Genomic DNA, 20,613 nt, shown 5'->3' with positions numbered 1-20,613 from the left:
AGAGGATGAACTCATTGCAGGAGAGGCAGCTGGTGTGGCTTCACCTATAATTGCTGCCAGACCACGTGTACTTTATAAACACGTCCAGAAGTTATAATGCAACAGGCCCACATGTTGGAGAACTTCTTCTGCCCTTTAGAGCTTTGAAGTTAAATTCAGAATTGTTTCTGTCATACCCCAGTAGCTGTCACTACTGAAGTTTTTGGGAAAATTCCCCTCACTGTTCTCCCCTACACGCAGCTCCTGTCCATAACACTCCCCACTCTGGAGGAACTCTATGATGGCACCAGGCTTTGCCCCATTATAATATGAACTTACGGCTTCATAAAGGAGGTATTTAACAGTGAGGTGCCTGTCCCTTTCTCACAGCATGAGAGCACTGACTTTTAAAGGAAAAATCTGTCATTTGCTAGCACTCAAACACATGATGGCTTCCTCTGAGCACAACAGATTTCATCTGCTTCCTTTTGCTTGCAGATCCCACAGCTGTGATGGATATGTTACTAACACATGGAGCACATGTGCCTCATATCCCTTTATCTTCCTCTCTCCATTTCTGCACCCCTGAAGAACTGAAAGGAAATAGAGCTGAGCAGAGTCATCTGGATGTATGCAAGGCCCTATCAAAGACTCATGAGACCTGACAGATTGACATAGCTACAGCTCATCCTCTTTCCAAAGTTTTCCATAACTACATATGTATCCGTCCCAAAAGCCCTCTGGAGCACAAAGTTTACCAGATTATTTTAATTACAGGCTCAACTGCAGTGGTTGCTCGTCTAAACTTGACCAAATGACTTACCCATTTTCATATAATGTGTTGGCAGGGAAATTTCTGGATATGCTTGTGACTTCCCAGGAAGCCACGTAAGAAGGATTAATCTAATTTCTCAAATCAGAGGAAATGTCTGTTTCCATTTTCTCTGAAGTCTATCAGGCCAGTAGGAAGACACAACACTTTTCATCACCAAAATCTAAAAAAAATATGACCATACACTAGCCCATTTCTCAGCATTCTACATATGACCATACACCAGCTCATTTCTCAGCATTCTACACTTAACCAGAAATCATAGTGTTGTATAACACAAGAAGCCAAGCACTGCCCTAGAGTGATACAGATTTTATCTAGCTCCTGCTTCAATGGGAACTGGACAGCTGGAATTTGTTCATAAGTATTTCTGGGGTAGTAAGATCAGTTACACTGGTCCAGTTGATTAGAAAAAGAGTAATTGGAAATTACAACAGGATAGAACCTACTAAAGCCACCTGTTTCCTCCATGAGGCATCATACAGGTGTAATCCTCTGTTACCGTTAGACAGAATCCATTCAGCAAAGTTGCCCTGAGATAGCAGAGACCTGGTCCAGGTGTTGAAGTCCAGTCCTGGACTAGAATCCTTCCACGGGAAGTGAACAGTGAATAGTGTCAACTCCTCCACCACTGAGAGCAACAAGTAAGACAAGTTGGGTTCTTACCAGTACAAACCGGTTAATCACTTTCTCACAAGTGAGCTATTCATGAGATGACCTCCTTCCAACTGCCTAAAAAAAAAAGAATAATCACAAAATTATATGATTCTAAAGTCATTCTGGTTGTGGCAAAGTGAGAGCCATGCAAAAATATCCCGAAAAACAAACAATGAAATTGGAAAGAGACAAAAGAAGACATTAGAATGTGTTGAGGGTAACCAGGTCTTGGCATCAGATATCAAATTCATTCCTTGGCATTGGACATCAAGCAGGAAAGTTACAGCTTACAGAGGCTGACAGAAGAAGTGGCAGTGGTGGAAACTGATCTATAAATTCCAAGTTTTGTAGATTCTAAGTTAATTGCAGGCCATTTTTTAGGAATTGCTTTACTTTTCATTGTCCTGCGGGAAAAACATTTGATCCTGCAAATTTTTATTCGTAACCACTAGATGTCACTCATCCCATTTCGGTCTCATGCCCACCATCACGGTAATTTTTAACCCGGGGAAAAAAAGCGCTAAATAATCACTACGGAGAAATAGACAAATTGTCAAATAGGGCACAAAGTTTTCCCAAACACAGCCTGAATTAGTTTTCAAATACTCACAGGTCAAGGTGTTTTGGAGCTGAGACTTAGATTCAGTACTACTTCTAATTGGAGAGAGTGAAAAAATCAATTCCATAGTTAGAGGCACAGAGTTATTAACATTCCAATTAATGTCCAACTCAAACAGTACAAAGTGAACAACTTAGGTGGAAAGCAACACCTCTCAGGCCTCTGCAAAGTCCATTATACTCTCAGAGTGTGAGTCTTGACCTCTGCAGCATATTCCTTATCACAGAATCTTAGACTGGTTTGGATTGGAAGGGATCTTGGAGATCACCTGGTTCCAACCCATCACTACAGGCAGTGACATCTGCCAGTAGACCAGGTTGCTCAGAGTCCCACCCAGTCTGTCCATGAACACTTCCAGGGATGGGGCATTCACATCTTTTCTGTTCCAGTGCCTCACCACTCTCATAGTAAAGACTTTATTCCTAACATCCAATCTAAACCTAGCCTCCTTCAGTCTGAAGCCATTCCTCCTCATCCTGTCACTACATGCTCTTGTAAAAAGTCCCTCTGCAGCTCTCTCTAGTTTTCCTTTAGGTACTGGAAGGCTCCTAGGAGTTCTTCCCAGAACCTTCCCTTCTCCAGGCTGAACAGCTCCAGCTCGCTCAGCCTGTCTTCACAGGTGAGGTGCTCTAACCCTCTGATCATCTTTGTGGCCTTCCTCTGGACTCACTCCAAGATATCCACATCCTTCTTATGTTGGGGGCCCCAGAGATGGATGCAGTACTCCAGTGGGGTCTCACTGGAGCAGAGTAGAGGGGCAGAAACACCTCCCCTGACCTGATGGCCACACTGCCTTTGATGCAGACCAGGACACTGTTGGCTTTCTGGGTTGCAAGTGCACATGGCTGTGTCATGTCAAACTTCTCATTCATCAACACCTCCAAGTTCTCTTCTGGACTACTCTCAACCATTCTTCACCCAGCCTGTATTTGAGTTTGGAATTGCCCCAGTCCACATGCAGGACCTTGCACCTGGCTTTGCTGGACATCTTGAGTTCACACAGGCCCACCTCTCAAACCTGTCAAGGTCCCTCTGGATGGCATCCCTTCCCTTCAGCATGTTGACTGCACCACACAGACTGGTATCATTGACCAGGTTGCTGAGAATGCACCCAGTACTACTGTCCATGTCACTGACAAAGATGTTAAACAGTGCCAGTCCAAATACAGACCCCTGAGGAATACTTATCATTGCTGGCCTCCACTTGGCTGCCTTTGTCTTCTGTGACTTGGGCAGTATGGCTGGAGCACTGGCTGGTAGAGACTGAGTTAAAAAACCTTGTTGATACCTCAGCCCTCTCATTGTCCTGGGTAGCCAGGTCTCCTGTTTCCTTCAAAAAATGGCCCATGATTTTCCTAGTCTTCCTTTTATTGCCAAGGTATTTATAGAAGCTTTGCTTACTGTTCCTGATGTCCCTGGTCAGACTTGATTCTATCAGGGCTTTACCCTTCCTAACCAGATCCCTGGCTGCTCAGACAATTTGTCTTCCTCTCTGCCCTTTCTTCCACTCTCTGTAGGCTTTCTTTTGAGTTTGAGTTTGTCTAGGAGCATCTCGTTGAACCACGCAGGCCTCCTGGCAGTTTTACCCAACCTTGTCTTGCTGGGATGCATTGCTCCTGAGCTTGCAGGAAGTGGTCCTTAAATATCAACCAGCTTTCTTGGGCCCCTCTTCCTTCCCTCTAGGACTTCATCACATGGTACTCTGCCAAGCAGATCACTGAAGAGGCTGAAGTCTGCTCTCCTGAAGTCCAGGGTTGTGAGCCTGCTATATGCGCTCTTTGCTACCCTAAGGATATGGAACTTCAACATTCCACGATCCCTGCAGCCCAGCTGCCCTCGAGCTGCACCCTCCCCACCAGCTCCTCCTTGTTGGTGATGGTGAGCACAAGATCCAGCATAGCACCTCTCCTCATTGGCTCCTCTATCACTTGGAGAAGGAAGTGATCATCAATGCATTTTGAGAATCTCCTGGATTGCTTAAGCCCTGCCTGTATTGTCCCTCCAACAGATGTGAGGATAGTAGAAATCCTTCATGAGAATGAGGGCTTGTGAACATGAGGCTGCTCCTATCTGTCTACAGAGAGAGTCATCAGCTCGGTCTTCCTGGTTGGGCAGATCCCCACTATAATGTCACCTGTCCCTGCCCTCCGTGTAATCCTGACCTGTAAGATATCAGTTGGCTCCTTATCTATTCCCAAGATGACCACCATGCACTCCAGCTGGTCCTTGACATAGAGGGCAACACCATTTCCTTGTCTCCCCTGCCTGTCCTTCCTAAAGAGCCTGTATCCTTCCATTCCAACACTTCAGTCATAGGATTCATATCACTGTATCTCTGTGATGACAAAAGATCATAGCCCTGCAGGCATGTGCACATCTCTAATTCCTCTTGGTTATTCCCCACAGTGTGTGCAGTTGCATAGAGGCATTTAAATTGGGCACATACCCCACCCCACCCCAATGAAACCAACTTACCTGCCATCCCTCTCCATATATCTTATAAGATATTCCTTTGGAAAATGTATCTTTTCAGTCCACAGCCAGCTAAAAAAAACTACACCTTAACTTCCATGTAGCCCCAAACCTACCTCCAAATCCACAGTGACAAATTTTCTCCTCTGTATGAACAGATGGCACTGCATGGCATCAAGCACAGTCCATACGATACCTACAAGGTTTCAGCAAACCAGGGAACATGTAACACAGTAAGTTGGGCACAATAGGACTATGAAGTAGTAACAGGACTATGAAGTAGTAACAGCAAAGAGGGGGAAGGAGGAATCAAGAACCAGGTGATTAACACTGACAAAAAGAATGCACCATTTCATAAGAGTAATAAACCCTTTTTTCATGAAACTTTTTATTACTATTCTTCTAATATATTCTTCAATGTATTAGAAGAAGAATAAATTTCTACATTCCTTCCAGTTTATGACATAATTAGGCAAATCAATACTGATCAATGCATTCCTACTCTAACTTCAATAAAGCAAAGCAATATGGAAATCTAATCTATCAAAATTTTATTTGCATTTCCAACAGTGAAAAAACCTGTTTCTTTAGCATAACTAATCCTATTGCAAAATCAATCCTCTCCAGTCCCCCAAACCTAACTTGTTCTAGGAATTAACCTACTTTCCAAACAGTATTGAAGAAGTCTTTCCATATGCACATAATTTTTATTCACTTACAATTTATGTAGCCTAGAAACAAAATTAAAGGTTGGCTTGCTCCTTAAGAGAAAACTCACATTATGTCCCTGCTCTGCCAGTGTCTTCCTCTGTGATCTTGGACAAGTCATTCAGGACATGTTTACACCTCACAGCAGAGAACAATGCAGAATTCTCTGAGTTGCAGACTCCCAAGCCAGGAAACACACATGGCACAGCACTGCTGTACCTGTGTGACCCAGAGTCAGTGCTGGTATGTTCAGATACCATGGCATGAAGGTGGTTACCTGATTCATGAGGTCAGTGATGTCCTCTGCTCAGGTGTCTTTTCACCTACAATAAAAGCACTTGCTGTAGTTCTTTATCTCATTTCTCCCTTTCCAGAATGGGAAGAGTAGCACTTCTATGTTTTGTAAAGATGCTGCAGGCATACAAACAAGAAAACTGCGGAAGTATGAACAGAACAGAAGTGAGGGAATACAGCAGAGAGCTCTAAACCCTATGCAGCACTTGAAAAGTTTCTTTCCTGTAATAACTTTATCCTAGGCATCAGGAGAAAAAAAACCCAGAACATCTATTCCTACTTAATGAGAAAATTAAAACTGAAGACACTAAGGAACAAGCTGTGAAAACTGCTCAGGACCAATTTGACTTAGAAAATGATAATAAATTTCTTAAGGAAATACCTTTTCTCTTGGGAAGTGCCAGTTTCTTGAAACTTCCTGAAGAAAAATAAATTACTGCTAAGAAAGGTTATTCAGGTTCAACTGAGGATTTTCAGATCAGACCAAAATGGGAAGGCACCAATTTCAGAATACACAGACGATCTGCAGCATCAATGATAAGACAGACAAAAGTTCAAATTGCATGACAAGACTTAGCACAGGGAATTGAACCTAAGGCTCCACATAAATTCCTGGACTGGCTAGTCTGGGAGTAGTGTATTTTGTACATACAACTGAATGCTCACTCTGACCCATATAAGAAAGGCACATGTTACAGACCAGGCTCAGCACATCTGGCTGAATGTGAGAAATGTTACATTTAAATTTCTATTTCACACAAAGCATTGTTGAGATTCAAAGTTGGGATTTGATTTCTTCCAAAAACCTCATTAAATACCCGGTGTGTTGGTGTATTCATTATTCTGGCTCCAGAATAAATCTTTCAGAAGCGTCTGTTCTGTACCAGTGTAGAACAATAAAAAGGTTTTACGGGATTGAGCTCATTTCCTCTCCATCTCTAGAAAAAAATATCAGATAGACAGAAAGGCAATTAAGAATTTTATTATAAAATTCTAGTTTTAACCAAAAGCTTACTGGAGAAGCTAATGAACTTTAAAACAGGTGCAACTATTTGCAATTTGTGTTCCATGATATTTTGCTAGTGTAACTTCAAGTTTTAACAACATCTGTTCAACACTCATATAGCAGAAAGCTTTTAACTCCTCTATGATTGCTAAAACTAGAGTTTTCCATTCACTTCAGAAAACAAAGCCCCTCTTCCTTCCCAGCAAAGTGGAATGTTTTAAAGCTGTTAGTTGCTCCACTTCCTTTCCTTGAAGTTTGATGTGAACCCGTATCAGTCCATGGTCTTTCTTATAGGCCTCCTTTCAGTACCTGAAGGGAGATGGAGAGGGACTTTTTATAAGGGCATGGAGCAACAGAACAAGGGGGAATGGCTTCAAACTGAAAGAAGGTAGGTTCAGATTAGATATTACGAAGAAATTATTTACTGTGAGGATGGTGAGGCACTGGAACAGGTTGTCCGGAGAAGCTGTGGCTGCCCCATCCCTGAAGGTGTTCAGGACCAGGTTGGATGGGGCTCTGAGCAATGTGGTTTAGTGGAAGGTGTCCCTGTCCATGGCTGTGGCGTTGGAACTATATGATCTTTAAGGTCCCTTCCCATCCAAACCATTCCATGGCAAATGCAGCAGTCTCACAAATATTTGCAGATATTCAATAACTTGCTTAGATTTAAGATTCGTCTCTCTTAGATGAGACCTACAAAGGAAATCAGTATGACTGTACCCGAAGAGAAAAACCTGTTAAGTCACTACATCAGTCTCTGTTGAAGTCATTCTTTGCTGCCCAGAAAAATAGGGCTGTTCTGGCACTGCTATGCCAATCAAACTCCCAGACAGACTAAAGGTTCACATGTGTTGTAATCAAGTAACAGAAGTTTTGCTGTTATCTGCAGAGATAGTCCTGATTAGAGCCAAGGCAAGAGCAAATGTAGGGGCAAAGGTAGAACTCCTGCTTGGGGCAAAGATCTACTGCAGCAGCACACTGTTCTCATCAGGCTTTTCTGCACAGGAGAGAATTTCCCAGCACATAAAGACTTTGTATGAATAGGCTAAAGGCAGTCCTGTGAGCTGGAGAAAACTAAACACAAACAAAGGAAAAAAACACATGAATAAACACCACTTCAACAATGAGTTTCAACCCTCTATCTTTAACTGAAACTTAAAAAACACCACAAACAACAAATCAAACATTTAAAAAAGGTAGATCACCCAATATGTGAAAAATATGCTAGAAAGAAAACTTTCATTGAGCTATTGTTCTGTGGTGTTCCACCCTGATATACACTATTTCTCTCATTTAAGCACAGCAACTGGAACCAAAGAGGTGGTTTGTATGAGAAAAGGCCATTAATGCAAGAGAGTTGAGCTTATTTCACCATCAAGAGAGCCCTTGAAATGGGCAAAAACTCCCCACCTTCAGTAGTCAATACATTAGGCTAGTGATTTTCAGGCACAAAACAAAGGGTCATAAGGGACTTTAACCAGTCATACAGGTTCTCTCCCCTCCTCTCAAAAGCATGATCAACTTTAAGCAAATCATAGAATCATTTAGATAGGAAAAGACCTTTAAGATTATTGAGTCCAATTGTAATAATTCCTGACTGATGGCTGACAAACAACGCTTGAAACTTTTCAATTACATGGACTCTGTATTTTACTGAGGACAATTCTCCCAGTCTTTCATTGTCCTTCTGTAAAGTTTTTTCTAATGTATATCCTGACTCTTTCACATTACATTTTAAACATGTTACTTTTTGTCCTATATACCCTAGAAGTTTAAGACATGCCTGTCTTCCAGGAATCTTTTTTATATCTAAAGGTTGTACAATCTCAGACTTCTCTTCCAATAGACAACCAATTCAGCTCCCCCGCTTATTCTAAACAAACCCTAAAGTTTCATGTAAATATGTTCATAAAACATAGGTAATGTGAATCCAAATTAACACCATATCACGTGTAATGATTTTGCACAGAGAATTTGCAACTAGAAAGCTATGTAAGTTTCTTTCCCATCCTTTCACTGAGCATGGCAGCTCTGCTAACTTTTCAGGTCAAGGTCATCCTGGACTCCACCATGACATCCTTCCCAGCCCATTCCTCTCTTCAGTGGGACTCAGCTGGACACCGCAGGGCCAAACACAGTCAGGCAGCTGCAAACCTCACTGCCCTTCTGCTCCCCACCTCCTCTCATATATGCCACCAGCAGAGTCAAGCTTAGACAAAAATATGCAAATCTGTTGGAATTGTATTTCACTTCTACTACAATACAGTATTTTTAGTTTTAAGAAAAAATAATTGTTAATGTGCCAAAAATGCCAACTTTACAGAATCTCTGGCTGCAAGTCAGGGTTACTACCATTTCTCTTTTACAGGTAGAAAAGCACAGGTACAGAAAGCAATGTGAACTACCAGCTGTAAACTAGTGCTGGAGCTCAGAATCAAACCCAGCATCCTTGCTTCTACAGACAGCTATGCCTAATTTCAGCCAGGGGAGGCAATACAGCTCTAAAAGAAGCATTTAAAATCTTTGCACCCTGTCCTTTCCCCAGTGCTGTTATTGGAAATACACCTGCCACTCAACCACAATGCAGATTATGTCCCCCAATATGAATGTGCCATTGCACAACTGGTACCCTTCCAGTCCCATGTCTGTAGAGGAACTGAGAACCACTGGGTCAGAAGGGACAGGGACACAGGAGGTTATGAACTGTCCTTACAAAATGCACCCATTCAGGGAGTGTAGAATTATTCTTGGCACAGGCTTTGATGTCTCTTTAGATATAAGGAGTCAACTTCTACTGACTGCCACGTGCTCACAGGTAAAAAGACAAAATACCCTGTAAAAGCCTTACAGAGGTGATAAATCCGAAGTACTCAAGGTCCCCATTCAAGAGAAATTCCTTAGTTCACAGACATATATGTTTAGGTATTGCCGAAGTTAATATAGGCTGCATGCAGTGATGCTGGTGATTTGTTTAAAAGCAAGAAGGAAGAGGTAGGGATGCATATTTAGCTTAGTTTTTCTAACGAGAATCAACCTTTCAGAATTTTGGGCAATGTTGAACTCAACAGAAACACTGTGGTCAAGTATCTTGCCTTCAGAAATGAACTCACATGAACAACAGACCACAGAGCACTACAAGAGAAGTGGCATTTTTCTCTGAAATCCTTTATCAGGCTCTGTAAAGGTTATACCCAGTTCTCAGGTCACATCAAATCCCATGGACACTGGGATGTATTTCCCATCATTTCCCACAGCCCTTTGAGTACTAAACGCAAGCATTTTAAGATGCTTCAAGAGGTTCCTCAGCAGCTGACCGGGTAATTTGTACACATTTCTTGTATTCGGTGTTTACATTACAGAACCCTTTTATGCTAGAGCATTCAAAATGGACTAATATTACAGGGTGGTGAAAACATACAGGCAGCAGTCCTGTCCATGGCAAGGTATAGCCTGGCTATTACCGATGACACAACCATTGTATTAGGTACACTGGAGAATAGGCTTACAAATCTCCTGCATCATGTGGACAACCTCCCATCAAGAGGGCTGAACCGGAACCAAACAATGAGGCAGAGCAAAACACTCGGTCTTTAACGCCTGGTGCATCTCCAGACCTTCGATGCAGTGCATTTTGTCTCTTCCCAGGCAGAAGAGCCCTGCTCAGCTCCTCCCTTGAGGGGGACACACCACACGTGGCACACCCCCAGATCAGCCGTGCGACCCCACCCTGGGAGAAGTGCCTCCTTCACCATCGCTTTGTGCCGTAGGAACACTCCAATACCCTCTCCTTCCCTCACTGCTTCCCATCTGGCAACTTCACCCCAGCTCTTGTTCCTCAAAGCTACCTCAGCACTGAGACCTGCTCCTGGCTCCCGGCGGTGCTCTGTTGTCCGACGGGGCCGGGGGGATCCCTCCAGTCGCGCCGCCCATCCCGGCGGGGCCGCGCCCATCCCGCACCCGCCGAGCGCAGACCCGCGGGCGGCAGCGCTCGGTGCCCCCTGCCCCGCACGGCGACCCTGCAGCGGCCGCTCCGTGCCCCGCCCCAGCCTGCCCACCGGGCCCGCCCCGCCCCGTTATCGCCCGGCCGCAGCCGGCTCCCTTATCGCCCGTATCTGCCTTATCGCCCGCAGGCAGCGACAGCGCTGCTCCGGTGCCGAGGTGGACACCCGCCGCGACCGCGACCGCGACCACGACCACGACCGCCGCCGCCCGGCCCGGGGCGGAACAGGGTGGAGAAGAGGGGAGCGACGCCCGCCCACCCATCCCATTCCGCCCCGCCCCTAGCGGGGGCTTTGTTCCCATGTGCAGCCCCCGCCCGGAGGCGGCTGTGCCCGCCCGGCCCGCGGGAGGCGGCGCGGGGGTGCCCGGGGCAGGCCCGCCCCGCGCGGGGCCCGCCGTCACAGCCGCGGGCGATCGGGCCGCCGGCGCCTCCCCCGCCGCCGCGGCGGCCTGATGCGGCACCCGGCACCGCCCCGCCCGGCTTTCTCTCCCGTTCCTCCCGCGAACCCTCCGTTCTGATATCCCCGGGGGCGCGGCGGGGGCGGGGGCGGTGACGCCCCGTGCCCGGAGCGCCGGCCATGCGGGGCGCGGCCCCCGGCGGCCCCGCGGCGGGCGGCGGGCGCTGAGCGCGGGCGGCGATGCCGATGCCGATGCCGGGGGGCGGTGGGGCCGCGGCCGCCGCCAGGCAGCCCCCGGCCGGAGAGGCGGCAGCGGCGGCGCCGCGGGACGAGGACCAGCAGGAGGAGGAGGGCGAGGAGGATCTCCGCGACGGTGGCGTCCCCTTCTTCGTAAACCGCGGCGGGCTGCCCGTGGACGAGCCCACCTGGGAGCGGATGTGGAGGCATGTGGGCAGAATCCACCCCGAGGGCGAGCGGGTGGCGCAGAGGATCCGGGGCGCCGCCGACCTGCCCAAGGTGAGACCCCGCAGCCCGGAGCTGCTGCGGTGCGTGGTCCCGGCGGGAGCGCCCGGGCGTACCGTCCCCGCAGGGCGGACGAAAGGAAGGGGAAACGGCGGCATCGCACAGGGAAGGGGCGCCCGCCTGCCCCACTTAGGGGCCGGGCTCCTCTGCTCGGGAGCGATCCCTCGGGAAAAGGGCTACCGGGAGTGTTCTTGCGGCAAGCAAAGCTACACACTGACTCGCAGTGTGAGAGGGTGTCCGCGGGACTCTGCCCTGTGTGGTGCGCCAGCAGTACCCCCTTCGTGTGCGGCCTTGCTGGAAAACAGACTTCATATGGCTAATGTGCGAGCAGCCTGGGGGTGGAGATGGGCAATGCCTAAAGAGAAAGACTGGATAAATGCTGAAAAAATGAGGAGTCCAAATGTTTGTCGGGGGCCGGGGAGAGAGTGAAACAGGCAGAGGTGACTCTTTAAACATAAAGAAACTCCATTTCGGTAGTCTCCCACACCAAAAGACGTTCTTGCACAGAGCTGTGTCTTTCAGAAAAGGGACTCTCGATGCCAGGAGTTCTAAGAGGAGTTAGCGAATGCTTGCAGAGCTTATTGCTGATGTAGGGTCAGATGTGATTAAGCACGTTCTTGGCCTTGCTGCAGAGAACTCTAGAAAAGAAAAACGGCTGACCATTTCACTTAACCTTGTACCATACTGAAACATTTGCATGTGAATTCTTGCAATTGTTGCTATCTGTGTTGAACCTTAGCCTGAGAAAAATCTGCCCCTTTCACTGGCATCCTGTGAACAAAAGACGCTACAAACACTCCACTGGTAGGTTATGAGAGTATTCCCATCACTCTAAAAGGGAAAATTCACATACAAAAAGATGAAGTTTTTTCGGCTCAGTCTTTTTTAGCAAGAACTTAATTCCTTGGGAAGGTAATTTGAAGTACTAAAGAACATACCGTTATATAGTGCACAGGCAATCCACACTGTTTTCCATGAGGAACTCTGGAGAAGCATGTGATGCAACATCCTTTGTGCAGTGAAGAGTTATAGGCATCTGTGGCAGCAACCGGAACAAATCCTGAGTCCTGATTACAGTCCCTATTCTAACCCCACTGAACTTTTCCTTCCTTTTGAGATTTCCTTCCTTTTCTCTGACTTTGTCCTAAGCCGAGGTGAAGACTGAAAGTGTGTTTCAGATCAGTCAGAATGCATACTACTTAATTTCCAAACCATAAGGGATGATTTGGAGAGATGGGGGAAATAGAAGAAAGAAGTTAAAAAACAGGGATCCAGTACATGAGGAGAGGGAAATACAATGCCCAGTCTCTGGGTTTGGTCTTAGGAGAAGAACTTCCACTGTTCTCACTTTGTAGTCTTGGTACCAAAGGGTTACAGCTGGGGGGCACAAGTGGTATGAGCTCTTGTAATAACAGGTAAAATTGGGCTGTTTAGTTTTGGGGGTTGTTGGTGTTTGAGGATTTTTGTTGCATCTGCTAGCACCCATGCTACCCAGTGCTCTGCCATCTGAGATCCCATTCCCAAACTTCCCAGGCACACAGATGAGAGGATACTGGGATGCAGGAAACCACAAGGATGGATGAGCTCTGTTTCCCTAACTCTTTCTCCACTCTAGGGTTGTATTTTTATATTGGAGAGCTACTTAGCACCACCTGTCTCCATGCCATCAAATTTCTTTGAATGGCTGGTGCAACAGGTGAGAATTAGGGCAACAAGTGTACTCTGTGAGGCTGGCTCCTTTGAAAAGCCAGATACTCTACATGGGCTAGGGGGTGAATAGTCATTTTTAGGTGGTGGGAATTGGACAGTGATTCACCTGCTTCAAAATTTTGGCTTTGAATGGTAGCCAGCATTCGGTGTTGGGGGAAATAACTCTCAAAAGAATTGCACTAAAGTACTCTAAAATGATGAGTGCAGGAGGCTGTGATCATGCTTTGTAAATATGTTCACAGATCAGCTTCAGGGACTGTGTCTCTCACCGGGGTGTGGGAGTTCAGAGTTCTCCTCTAGTCTCAATTTCTTTCCAGTAGATTTGGGGTGAGTGGGCATTAAGTGAGCCATGCCACGATAGCAGGACATAGTTGATTGGCCATGTATGTTAGGCTTGAGAGTGCCACCGTCCTTGGTTGCCTTTTTTTCTAGCAACAGAGTGGGTTATTGCTTTGTTTGGAACTGCTGGTATCGTCAAATGGGAGCAGACTGGAAATACAAAGTGATGTGTGCTTGCCTCATTAAGAAATGATGGATTTTAAATGAGGTGGTTAGGAGAGCAAAGCAAGGAAGAGTTGCATCTAATGGATTTATACAGAGGGAGATGGAAAAGAATCCGTTTCCGTTCTTTCCAAGCTATCAACCAAGATTGGTATTGCTCCCACGTTTTTGTTTGCAAAAGGAAGAGTAGGGAGCAGCTTGCCTACATATAAGTGCCATAAAAGAAACTGTTGCTAAATTGGGCAGGCCAAAAAAGCGCCTCCGTGGTATCCATAAGGGTGGAGCTTTGTGCCTTGCTCCCATCTGCCTTTTCTCATGTACAGCATGGCCCACTAAGTACATGCAAATCTCTATTGTTCGCAGGATGCTCTTTCTAAAAGCAGGGTCCCAATCCCATGCATATAGCCAGCCTGCCGAGGTGCATGAATCTGGGAACGGGGTGATGCAAGCCCTCCACACAAACGATGAGGGACCAAGCTGTGTGTTCTTTCAGTCTACGAAGCCTGGCAGAGGTTATATACTCTGGGAAATCTGGGCTCTCTTTCTAGCTGACTCTCCAGCTTTCAGAATAACTGAAGGGAAAGCAAAATAGATCTGATTTCCTATATTTTCTGATACAAATAAATTCTGCTCTGCTTTCTAACAGATTATGAAAACTGCCTAATATTTATAGCCCTTCTGAAATGTGCAGTGGATCATATTGGGTAAGAAAAAAGTGTACGGATCTCTCACCCTGTCAGTGTGGGATAGAAGGATGAAGACGTTATTCCTCTCCTCCTGCTTCTGCTGCTCCATTAAAATGCTATAGACCTGATGCAGAAGAAACTGTAGCTCAGTCTGGGCTGCAGGCCCAGGTCTGAGAGAGAGAGAGAGAGAGAGAGAGCACAGTATACTTTCATCAGTTTAACTACTTGAGGTGCAGGAGGCTTTTTTCCATTAACTAGTCCCCTGCTGAAGTGGTTGCCATTGCACTGTCTCAGTGTGATACAGTCTTTTGAGGGAAAGGGGACCTGGGGGCCTGTTTTAGTAAGGGAGCAGTAACTACCCACAATTATTTATCTGTTCTGTCAGCATGCTCTCAATCTGTCTCCACTCAAAAGCATGAAAGTCTCCGTGCTGAAGAAATGAAACAAAGTTAAACAGTCAGCCTGCCCTGGTTGTTACCTTTTCCATTTTTTTTCTGCCTGGAAATTATTCCCTATGACTCAGTGTGTCAGCTCACAGCATCCAAACTGACTCAGCTTGTGCAGTTCCAGAGATGTCTCCATTCCTATGCCACTCTCTGGAGCCTTCCCTGGTCCTGCTGCAGCTGAACAAACCCAGTTTCACATCTGCTCCCGCCATTCCTGTGCTGCCTCCTGCAAGTGAGCCAGCGGTGCCTCCGCTTGATTAGGAGAGGCAACAACACTCGTCTCTCAAAGTTAAGTGGTCTCTGGCCCTTGTATTGTGGAGGGGGCACAAGCAGAGTGCAGCCATGAGGCAAGCCAGGACAAGAAGCTGATCTGACTGAAAACTACCCATGCTTGTTGGCTCAGTTTTCAGCTGCTTAAGGTGCCTGACCTGGTTCACCAGTCAGTTGTGCCAACCCAGGGCAGAAGAAGGAGGTATATGGGAATGACTGGCCACAGATATAGATGTGAAGGCTGCACAACATACAGTGGTGCCACTGGCTACAAGACTGTGTCCAGCAGAGGCAGTTGTACACAGCAGAGTGGAAGGCTCAAGAGAAGAACTGTCTCTGACTCACTCTTTCATAGCTGTGGATAGCCCAGCTCTGGAGGAAGTCTGAGGAGGAACTGAAATGTTAAAAACCAAACTGCGGAGAAAAGTTTGGTATCAGAGAGGTGCATGCTAGGCATGAGCTATCCTTCATAGAGAAAATATTGGGCTCTTTCTTCAAGTCTGTCAGTCATCCTAAATTTGTGTCTTCTCCTTTATGTTTGTCCTCTGGGCAGGACCTTACTTTTTCCTTAGACACACTTTCTCAGCTGCTGACAAGACTGCAGTTATCCCCTGTGGAGCAAATGGTGAGAAAGATCTGGCTGGGCCCATAAGGCTGAGGCCTCAGAATGGGACAGCAGTCTGAGTGGTGAACGTCCAGAAGTCATTCTCTGACCATGTAATTTGAAACGCCAGGCACTGGAGGGCTGGGGGTCATACTGTCAAGTCTGTGTCCAAGTAAGTGCCAATTCACCTGAGATGCCAGGAGGCAGTGAGGGACCTTTACACCCCTGCTTACAGGACTGTTCCACCCTCTGGTGGCTTTAGGGAAACTCATTTTCCATTTCTGCTTTTCTCTCTCCTTCTCTTATTTTTGTTTTGTTGTTCCAGTTTCAATACTCAAATGAGATCCTTCAGGTGTTAGTTTTCCTGTCTTGCATCTTGCTTTATCATTTAATTCTGTCTAATTCTTCCAAAGTTACATAAATGCAGGACTTTTGTGCATAGTTTCTCTTGCAGCTCTGTGGTAATGCTTCATTCTGAATCCCTTCCCAGTTACCAGTGTGGAAACAGAGCAATGTTTCTGGTGTGGTCACTCTGGGCAGCAAAAAGGGTCTGGTTTTCAGAGGCACATGCTCCCTGTAGCTATGTGTGACTGAGTTCAGCAGGAATCTGGAGAGGTTTGGAAGCAGTGATTTATGTATGTTCTGCTCCTCATTTCAGATTCCCATACCAAGTGTGCCTGTGTTCCAGCCATCCACCCCCATCCCTGAGCGCCTGGAAGCTGTACAGCGCTACATCAGGGAGCTTCAGTATCCTTTGCTGTTACCTTAGTTACTGCTGTGATGCCCCAGGAAGAGGGAGCAAGGGAACTTTCTTTCCCTGTGAAGAACAGAAAGGTCTTCTCCAGCCTTCTGTTGTAGCTGGAGAACTGAAACTTGCTCCCTGAAAACAGGAAGCTGGACTTGGGATATTTTTTTGTTTTGCTGCTCTGTTTCTTTTCTTCGTTGCCCAAATTACCTTCTGATTGTGTTCACTCCATGTAGCAAATGGGCATGTTGTCAAGGGCCTTTCCCCACTACCCACCCTTCTAGGTCAGTGCCTTTACAGTGGCATTTTGTTAAAAACACATATCTGAGATCCTGACAGCCAGGTGTGAGATGGACTACAAACTGCATCACCTCACTGTTAAGGCATGGGTGAGCTGTGGTGATGAGAAAACCATCTCAGATCATTGTACTCAATCACTCTTCTCTGTAGCTATCTAAACTGACAGTCAGCCACCCTGCTTTCATGCATCTGTGGTATCCTGCCCCTTTATGTGCAGGGCTGCCTGTGTAACTGTGTCCTGGGAATGAGATGTCCTGTTGTGCTCAAGAACAGGTATATGCCATGCAAACACACTCTAATCTCACTGATGAGTTACAGAGCTGGCTTCAGCTCTAATTCAGGGTAAGATGGTAGACCTTTTGGCACCATCCAGGGTGGTTGTGCTCTGGATTGGGTCCCAGTCAGTCTTAGAATAAGGTACCATGAATGTTTCATTGTTCTGTGCATTGTGTGCAGATCAGAGCAGGAAGAGATTCATCAAACTCTGTTCTGCCCTGATAACTGGAAAGATGAGCAAATCACGTGCTGTCAGCATGGACCTTTTGGAAATAGAGTGGAAACCTGTGTGTGGGTACGAGAGAGAGAGAATTTACAAGAAGGAAATACAGTGGAAGTAAGGAGGGACTATAAATGGGAGAATAGCAGCAGAAGAAGCTGAGGATTTTCTTGTGTTGCTTGTTATATTTGTGACATCATGACTTTGCTGTGAGAGTGGTAAATAACATAAAAGTTCTTCAGACAAGTTTTCTTCAAATTCTACTTTCCAAGCCGCCAAGCCCTTAACTTCTTGCCTCCAGGTACAATCACACTGGGACTCAATTCTTTGAGATTAAGAAGAGCAGACCTCTGACTGGGTAAGTACTGGCAGCCTCTACAGGATTTAATCCTTTTTTTGTTGAGTCCTTCTGTAAGCACTGCTTTTTCTCCATCCCCTGCACAAGGTCTAGTAGTGCTCAGGGTTTTCAGTACTGCAGCTCCATCCTGCTTTAGGTGACTTTACTGTCTGTTGCCTGGGGCACAGCTGGGCAGAGCTGTGTCTGGTCCTTTTCAAGAGCAAGAATAGGGTTTGGGTTTTTTTTGTCATGAATCAGTAAATCCAGTAAAATAACAAAGATGTATTGCAAAGATGTGCAGATTCTGCCTACTTCTAATTGAAATGTAACTATAAATTTCTGATTTCTAAATTAAGTCCTGCTGTGAACAATTTTTGTAAAACCCAAGTATCTTTACAGGTCTAGCTTCACAGCTCTTAGGAGTGCCTTTGCAGAATCTAGGCTCACTAAGCTTTTGGTGACTCATACTTTAAATGAGAAATGGGAATTCTCCTCTGCAGACTTTGGGAAGAGCTGTGCCCCGTAAGTTCCTTGAGATAAGCACCTGATGTTCATTGACTCTCTTGAGACTGGCTTCTTTCTATTGGTCTAGTGCATAGACTTACGGACCTCCAAATGCCTTGTTTTGTAATCAGTGCAACATCTCCTTCATGGTACTTGCTGAACAGAAACGAGGGCTGATGCCAGAGAAGAAGGCTTCATTGTCCTTGAGCCCTGTGAGCCTAACACTGCTGTGTCTTGTTCCTTTGAGGGTTTTACTTGTGGTCAGACTGGTGTCTATCCAGAACTTGCTGAGCCATGCGCTGTGGTCTCCCTGAGAACAGAGGTTGGCCTGGTAGGCAGCTTTGCTGTAACTCACTGAAGGGAGTCCCTTGTAAGCAGCAACAGCAGGTGGCAGAGACCTAGTTTGGTTTTTAATATCTTCCTAAAGAAGATACCTTGTTCTGTTCCCTGTCCTCAGTGGGCCACCCTCTCCTGGAAACAAACCTTTACCTTACATGTATAGTGAGAAAAGGCTGAGCTGGCCAAACTTGCATAGCATAAGCTCTCTAATTGTCGTTGTCTTTCCCTTGTCCCATTTTGCAGGCTAATGGACCTGGCCAAAGAAATGACCAAAGAGGCCCTGCCAATAAAATGCCTGGAAGCTGTGATCCTGGGAATGTATCCTTTCCTCTTGGAGTTGTGCATGTCTGCCCATCCTTGTGTTTTTGCCTCTGCTCTCTCTCTTACGATACTTGGAGGCTGATTATAATACTGTCACCAAGCCCCACATTCCTCCTGTTTTCCTCCCCAGTTCTTCCACAAAACCCTACCAATAACGTCCAAATCCAAGAAATTAAGTTAGGGATCCTCCCTCAACTTTCAGTTATGACTTAGGTCACCTATTAGCTTAGACAATACCTTTATTAGTTCTAGATGTGTTGTCTTTACGTACACATCTTTCCTAGCTATCTTCCATGTTTAGTTTGTGGCACTTGGCTATAAGTTCTTCATGCACATTGGTAAAGCCACCTGGAGGGGCAGAGATGGCAAGGGAATGGTTCAGAAGGATAGTTGGTTGAGTTTTTGTCCTAAAGGTGTATGATACAGCAGCTAGTGGAACAGATTAAAACAAACAAAGGAATAATGGCTGCAGATTAACAGTTTGGGAACTATGGACTACAGTAAACTTGTGGTCCTAGCATTGCAACTTCTGTATCAAAAAACTGCCTCAAAATTAACTTCCCTTTGTTGATTGTCTCCTTGAAGAGGCCAAGTCTCTTTTTCCCCATGACCCAGATGAAATTAGGGCAGCCTGCAGTGAGCTGGACTCCTGGTCTGGAGAACAAATCCTGCCTGTGTGATGTGTGAATCAACAGTGAGTCTGCTGAGCAGGCTGTGAGGGTCTGTAGGAGGGAGGAAGTATCTTGTCAAGAAACTTGTATCACCACTTGTTTCCTGAATAGTGGCTGCTGTCAGTTACCTCACCAACAACATGACCACACTGGACCGTTTCCCCATCAGCTTCAAAACCCACTTCTCAGGGAACTACTTCCGACACATTGTGCTGGGGGTGAACTTTGGAGGCCGCTATGGGGCACTGGGCATCAGCCGACGTGAGGAGCTCATGTACAAAGCACCTGTCTTCCGCACGCTGAGCGAACTCATCTTTGACTTCGAGGAGGCGTATCGCCGCTGCTGGCACACTCTCAAAAAGGTGAAGCTGGGCCACTGTGTGTCCCATGACCCACACAGTGTGGAGCAGATTGAGTGGAAGCATTCCATCCTGGATCTAGACAAGCTAACTAGAGAAGACTTCCGCAAAGAACTTGAGAGACATGCCCGTGATATGAGGCTGAAGGTAAGGAGCAAGGATGGAGTAGTTTGCTGCTGTATGCCCTGTCTTGCTTGGCTGCTGGTGTTCTGGGGGAATGAAGTGACAGGAAGCTCTCCTAGATGGTGGTGGAGTAGAGGCTGAAATAGAGGCTGCAGCCTTTTCCCTTTGTATACAGCCTGGTCCCCTAATGGATGCTCGTACAGTGCTGCAGCCTTGGACTGTATACAGTCCTTGGAGCCACAGCCATCACTGTAACTTGTATTTTCTGGCTTTTGCATTTTTGATGCACTCATATTGCTTTTTGTCTTCTCTGCCCATATAATAAATCATTGCTAGTTTTTGTGTTTTCTGTTATTACTCATATTGGTTTTCTGTTCATGTTGCTCTTTAATTTTCTGGCAGATTGGGAAAGGAACTGGACCACCATCTCCCACTAAGGACAGAAAAAAAGATGTCTCCTCCCCCCAGAGAGGTCAGGCCAGCCCCCATCGGCGCAACAGCCGTGGGGACCGACGGTGAGTGGGGCTGCTGGGCAGGAGGCCTGTGTAGAGCAGCTCTGTTTTACTCACAGTCTCCACCTTGCTATTTGGTTTTGGATCCTTCTGATGTCCTATCGGGTTTCTTTAGAACAGTGGGTACTGCTCTGACCCGCAGTAGCATTCTTCCCTAGTCTGTGACTTTGTGACTTTTATGATTGCTTAGAGAGTTGAGGGGA

General features: G+C 46.3%; 1 protein-coding gene and 2 long non-coding RNA genes across 4 annotated transcripts in view; 1 reads left to right on the top strand and 2 right to left on the bottom strand.

Annotated features, from left to right (window-relative positions):
• Nucleotides 1-4,675: 4,675 nt before the first annotated feature.
• Nucleotides 4,676-6,175, bottom strand: LOC139673635 (uncharacterized). 2 transcript variants are annotated; one of them, XR_011698165.1, is made up of 3 exons: nucleotides 5,944-6,175; nucleotides 5,545-5,701; nucleotides 4,676-4,755 (listed from the first exon to the last, which is right to left on the bottom strand). It is a non-coding gene; the product is annotated as an uncharacterized lncRNA (long non-coding RNA). The 2 variants fall into 2 exon arrangements; XR_011698166.1 differs by having other exon boundaries at nucleotides 5,545-5,590.
• A 302-nt stretch (nucleotides 6,176-6,477) lies between these two features.
• On the bottom strand, nucleotides 6,478-10,750 carry LOC139673634 (uncharacterized). Its single transcript, XR_011698164.1, has 3 exons — nucleotides 10,684-10,750; nucleotides 6,993-7,260; nucleotides 6,478-6,876 (listed from the first exon to the last, which is right to left on the bottom strand). It is a non-coding gene; the product is annotated as an uncharacterized lncRNA (long non-coding RNA).
• A 213-nt stretch (nucleotides 10,751-10,963) lies between these two features.
• VASH1 (vasohibin 1) overlaps nucleotides 10,964-20,613 on the top strand; it is a 15,137-nt gene continuing 5,487 nt past the window's right edge. Inside the window, exons 1-6 of the mRNA XM_071557785.1 lie at nucleotides 10,964-11,480; nucleotides 16,362-16,450; nucleotides 17,546-17,602; nucleotides 18,668-18,742; nucleotides 19,541-19,922; nucleotides 20,301-20,413. Coding sequence (XP_071413886.1) covers nucleotides 11,205-11,480; nucleotides 16,362-16,450; nucleotides 17,546-17,602; nucleotides 18,668-18,742; nucleotides 19,541-19,922; nucleotides 20,301-20,413 — 992 coding nt within the window. The 5' untranslated portion in view covers nucleotides 10,964-11,204. The remainder of the gene's footprint in view (nucleotides 11,481-16,361; nucleotides 16,451-17,545; nucleotides 17,603-18,667; nucleotides 18,743-19,540; nucleotides 19,923-20,300; nucleotides 20,414-20,613) is intronic.

Source organism: Pithys albifrons, chromosome 6 (assembly GCF_047495875.1).
Source record: "Pithys albifrons albifrons isolate INPA30051 chromosome 6, PitAlb_v1, whole genome shotgun sequence".
In the NCBI taxonomy this organism is placed as follows: domain Eukaryota; kingdom Metazoa; phylum Chordata; class Aves; order Passeriformes; family Thamnophilidae; genus Pithys; species Pithys albifrons.
Note: the sequence above shows the minus strand (reverse complement) of the source record. Positions and strands in the feature narration are given on the sequence as shown.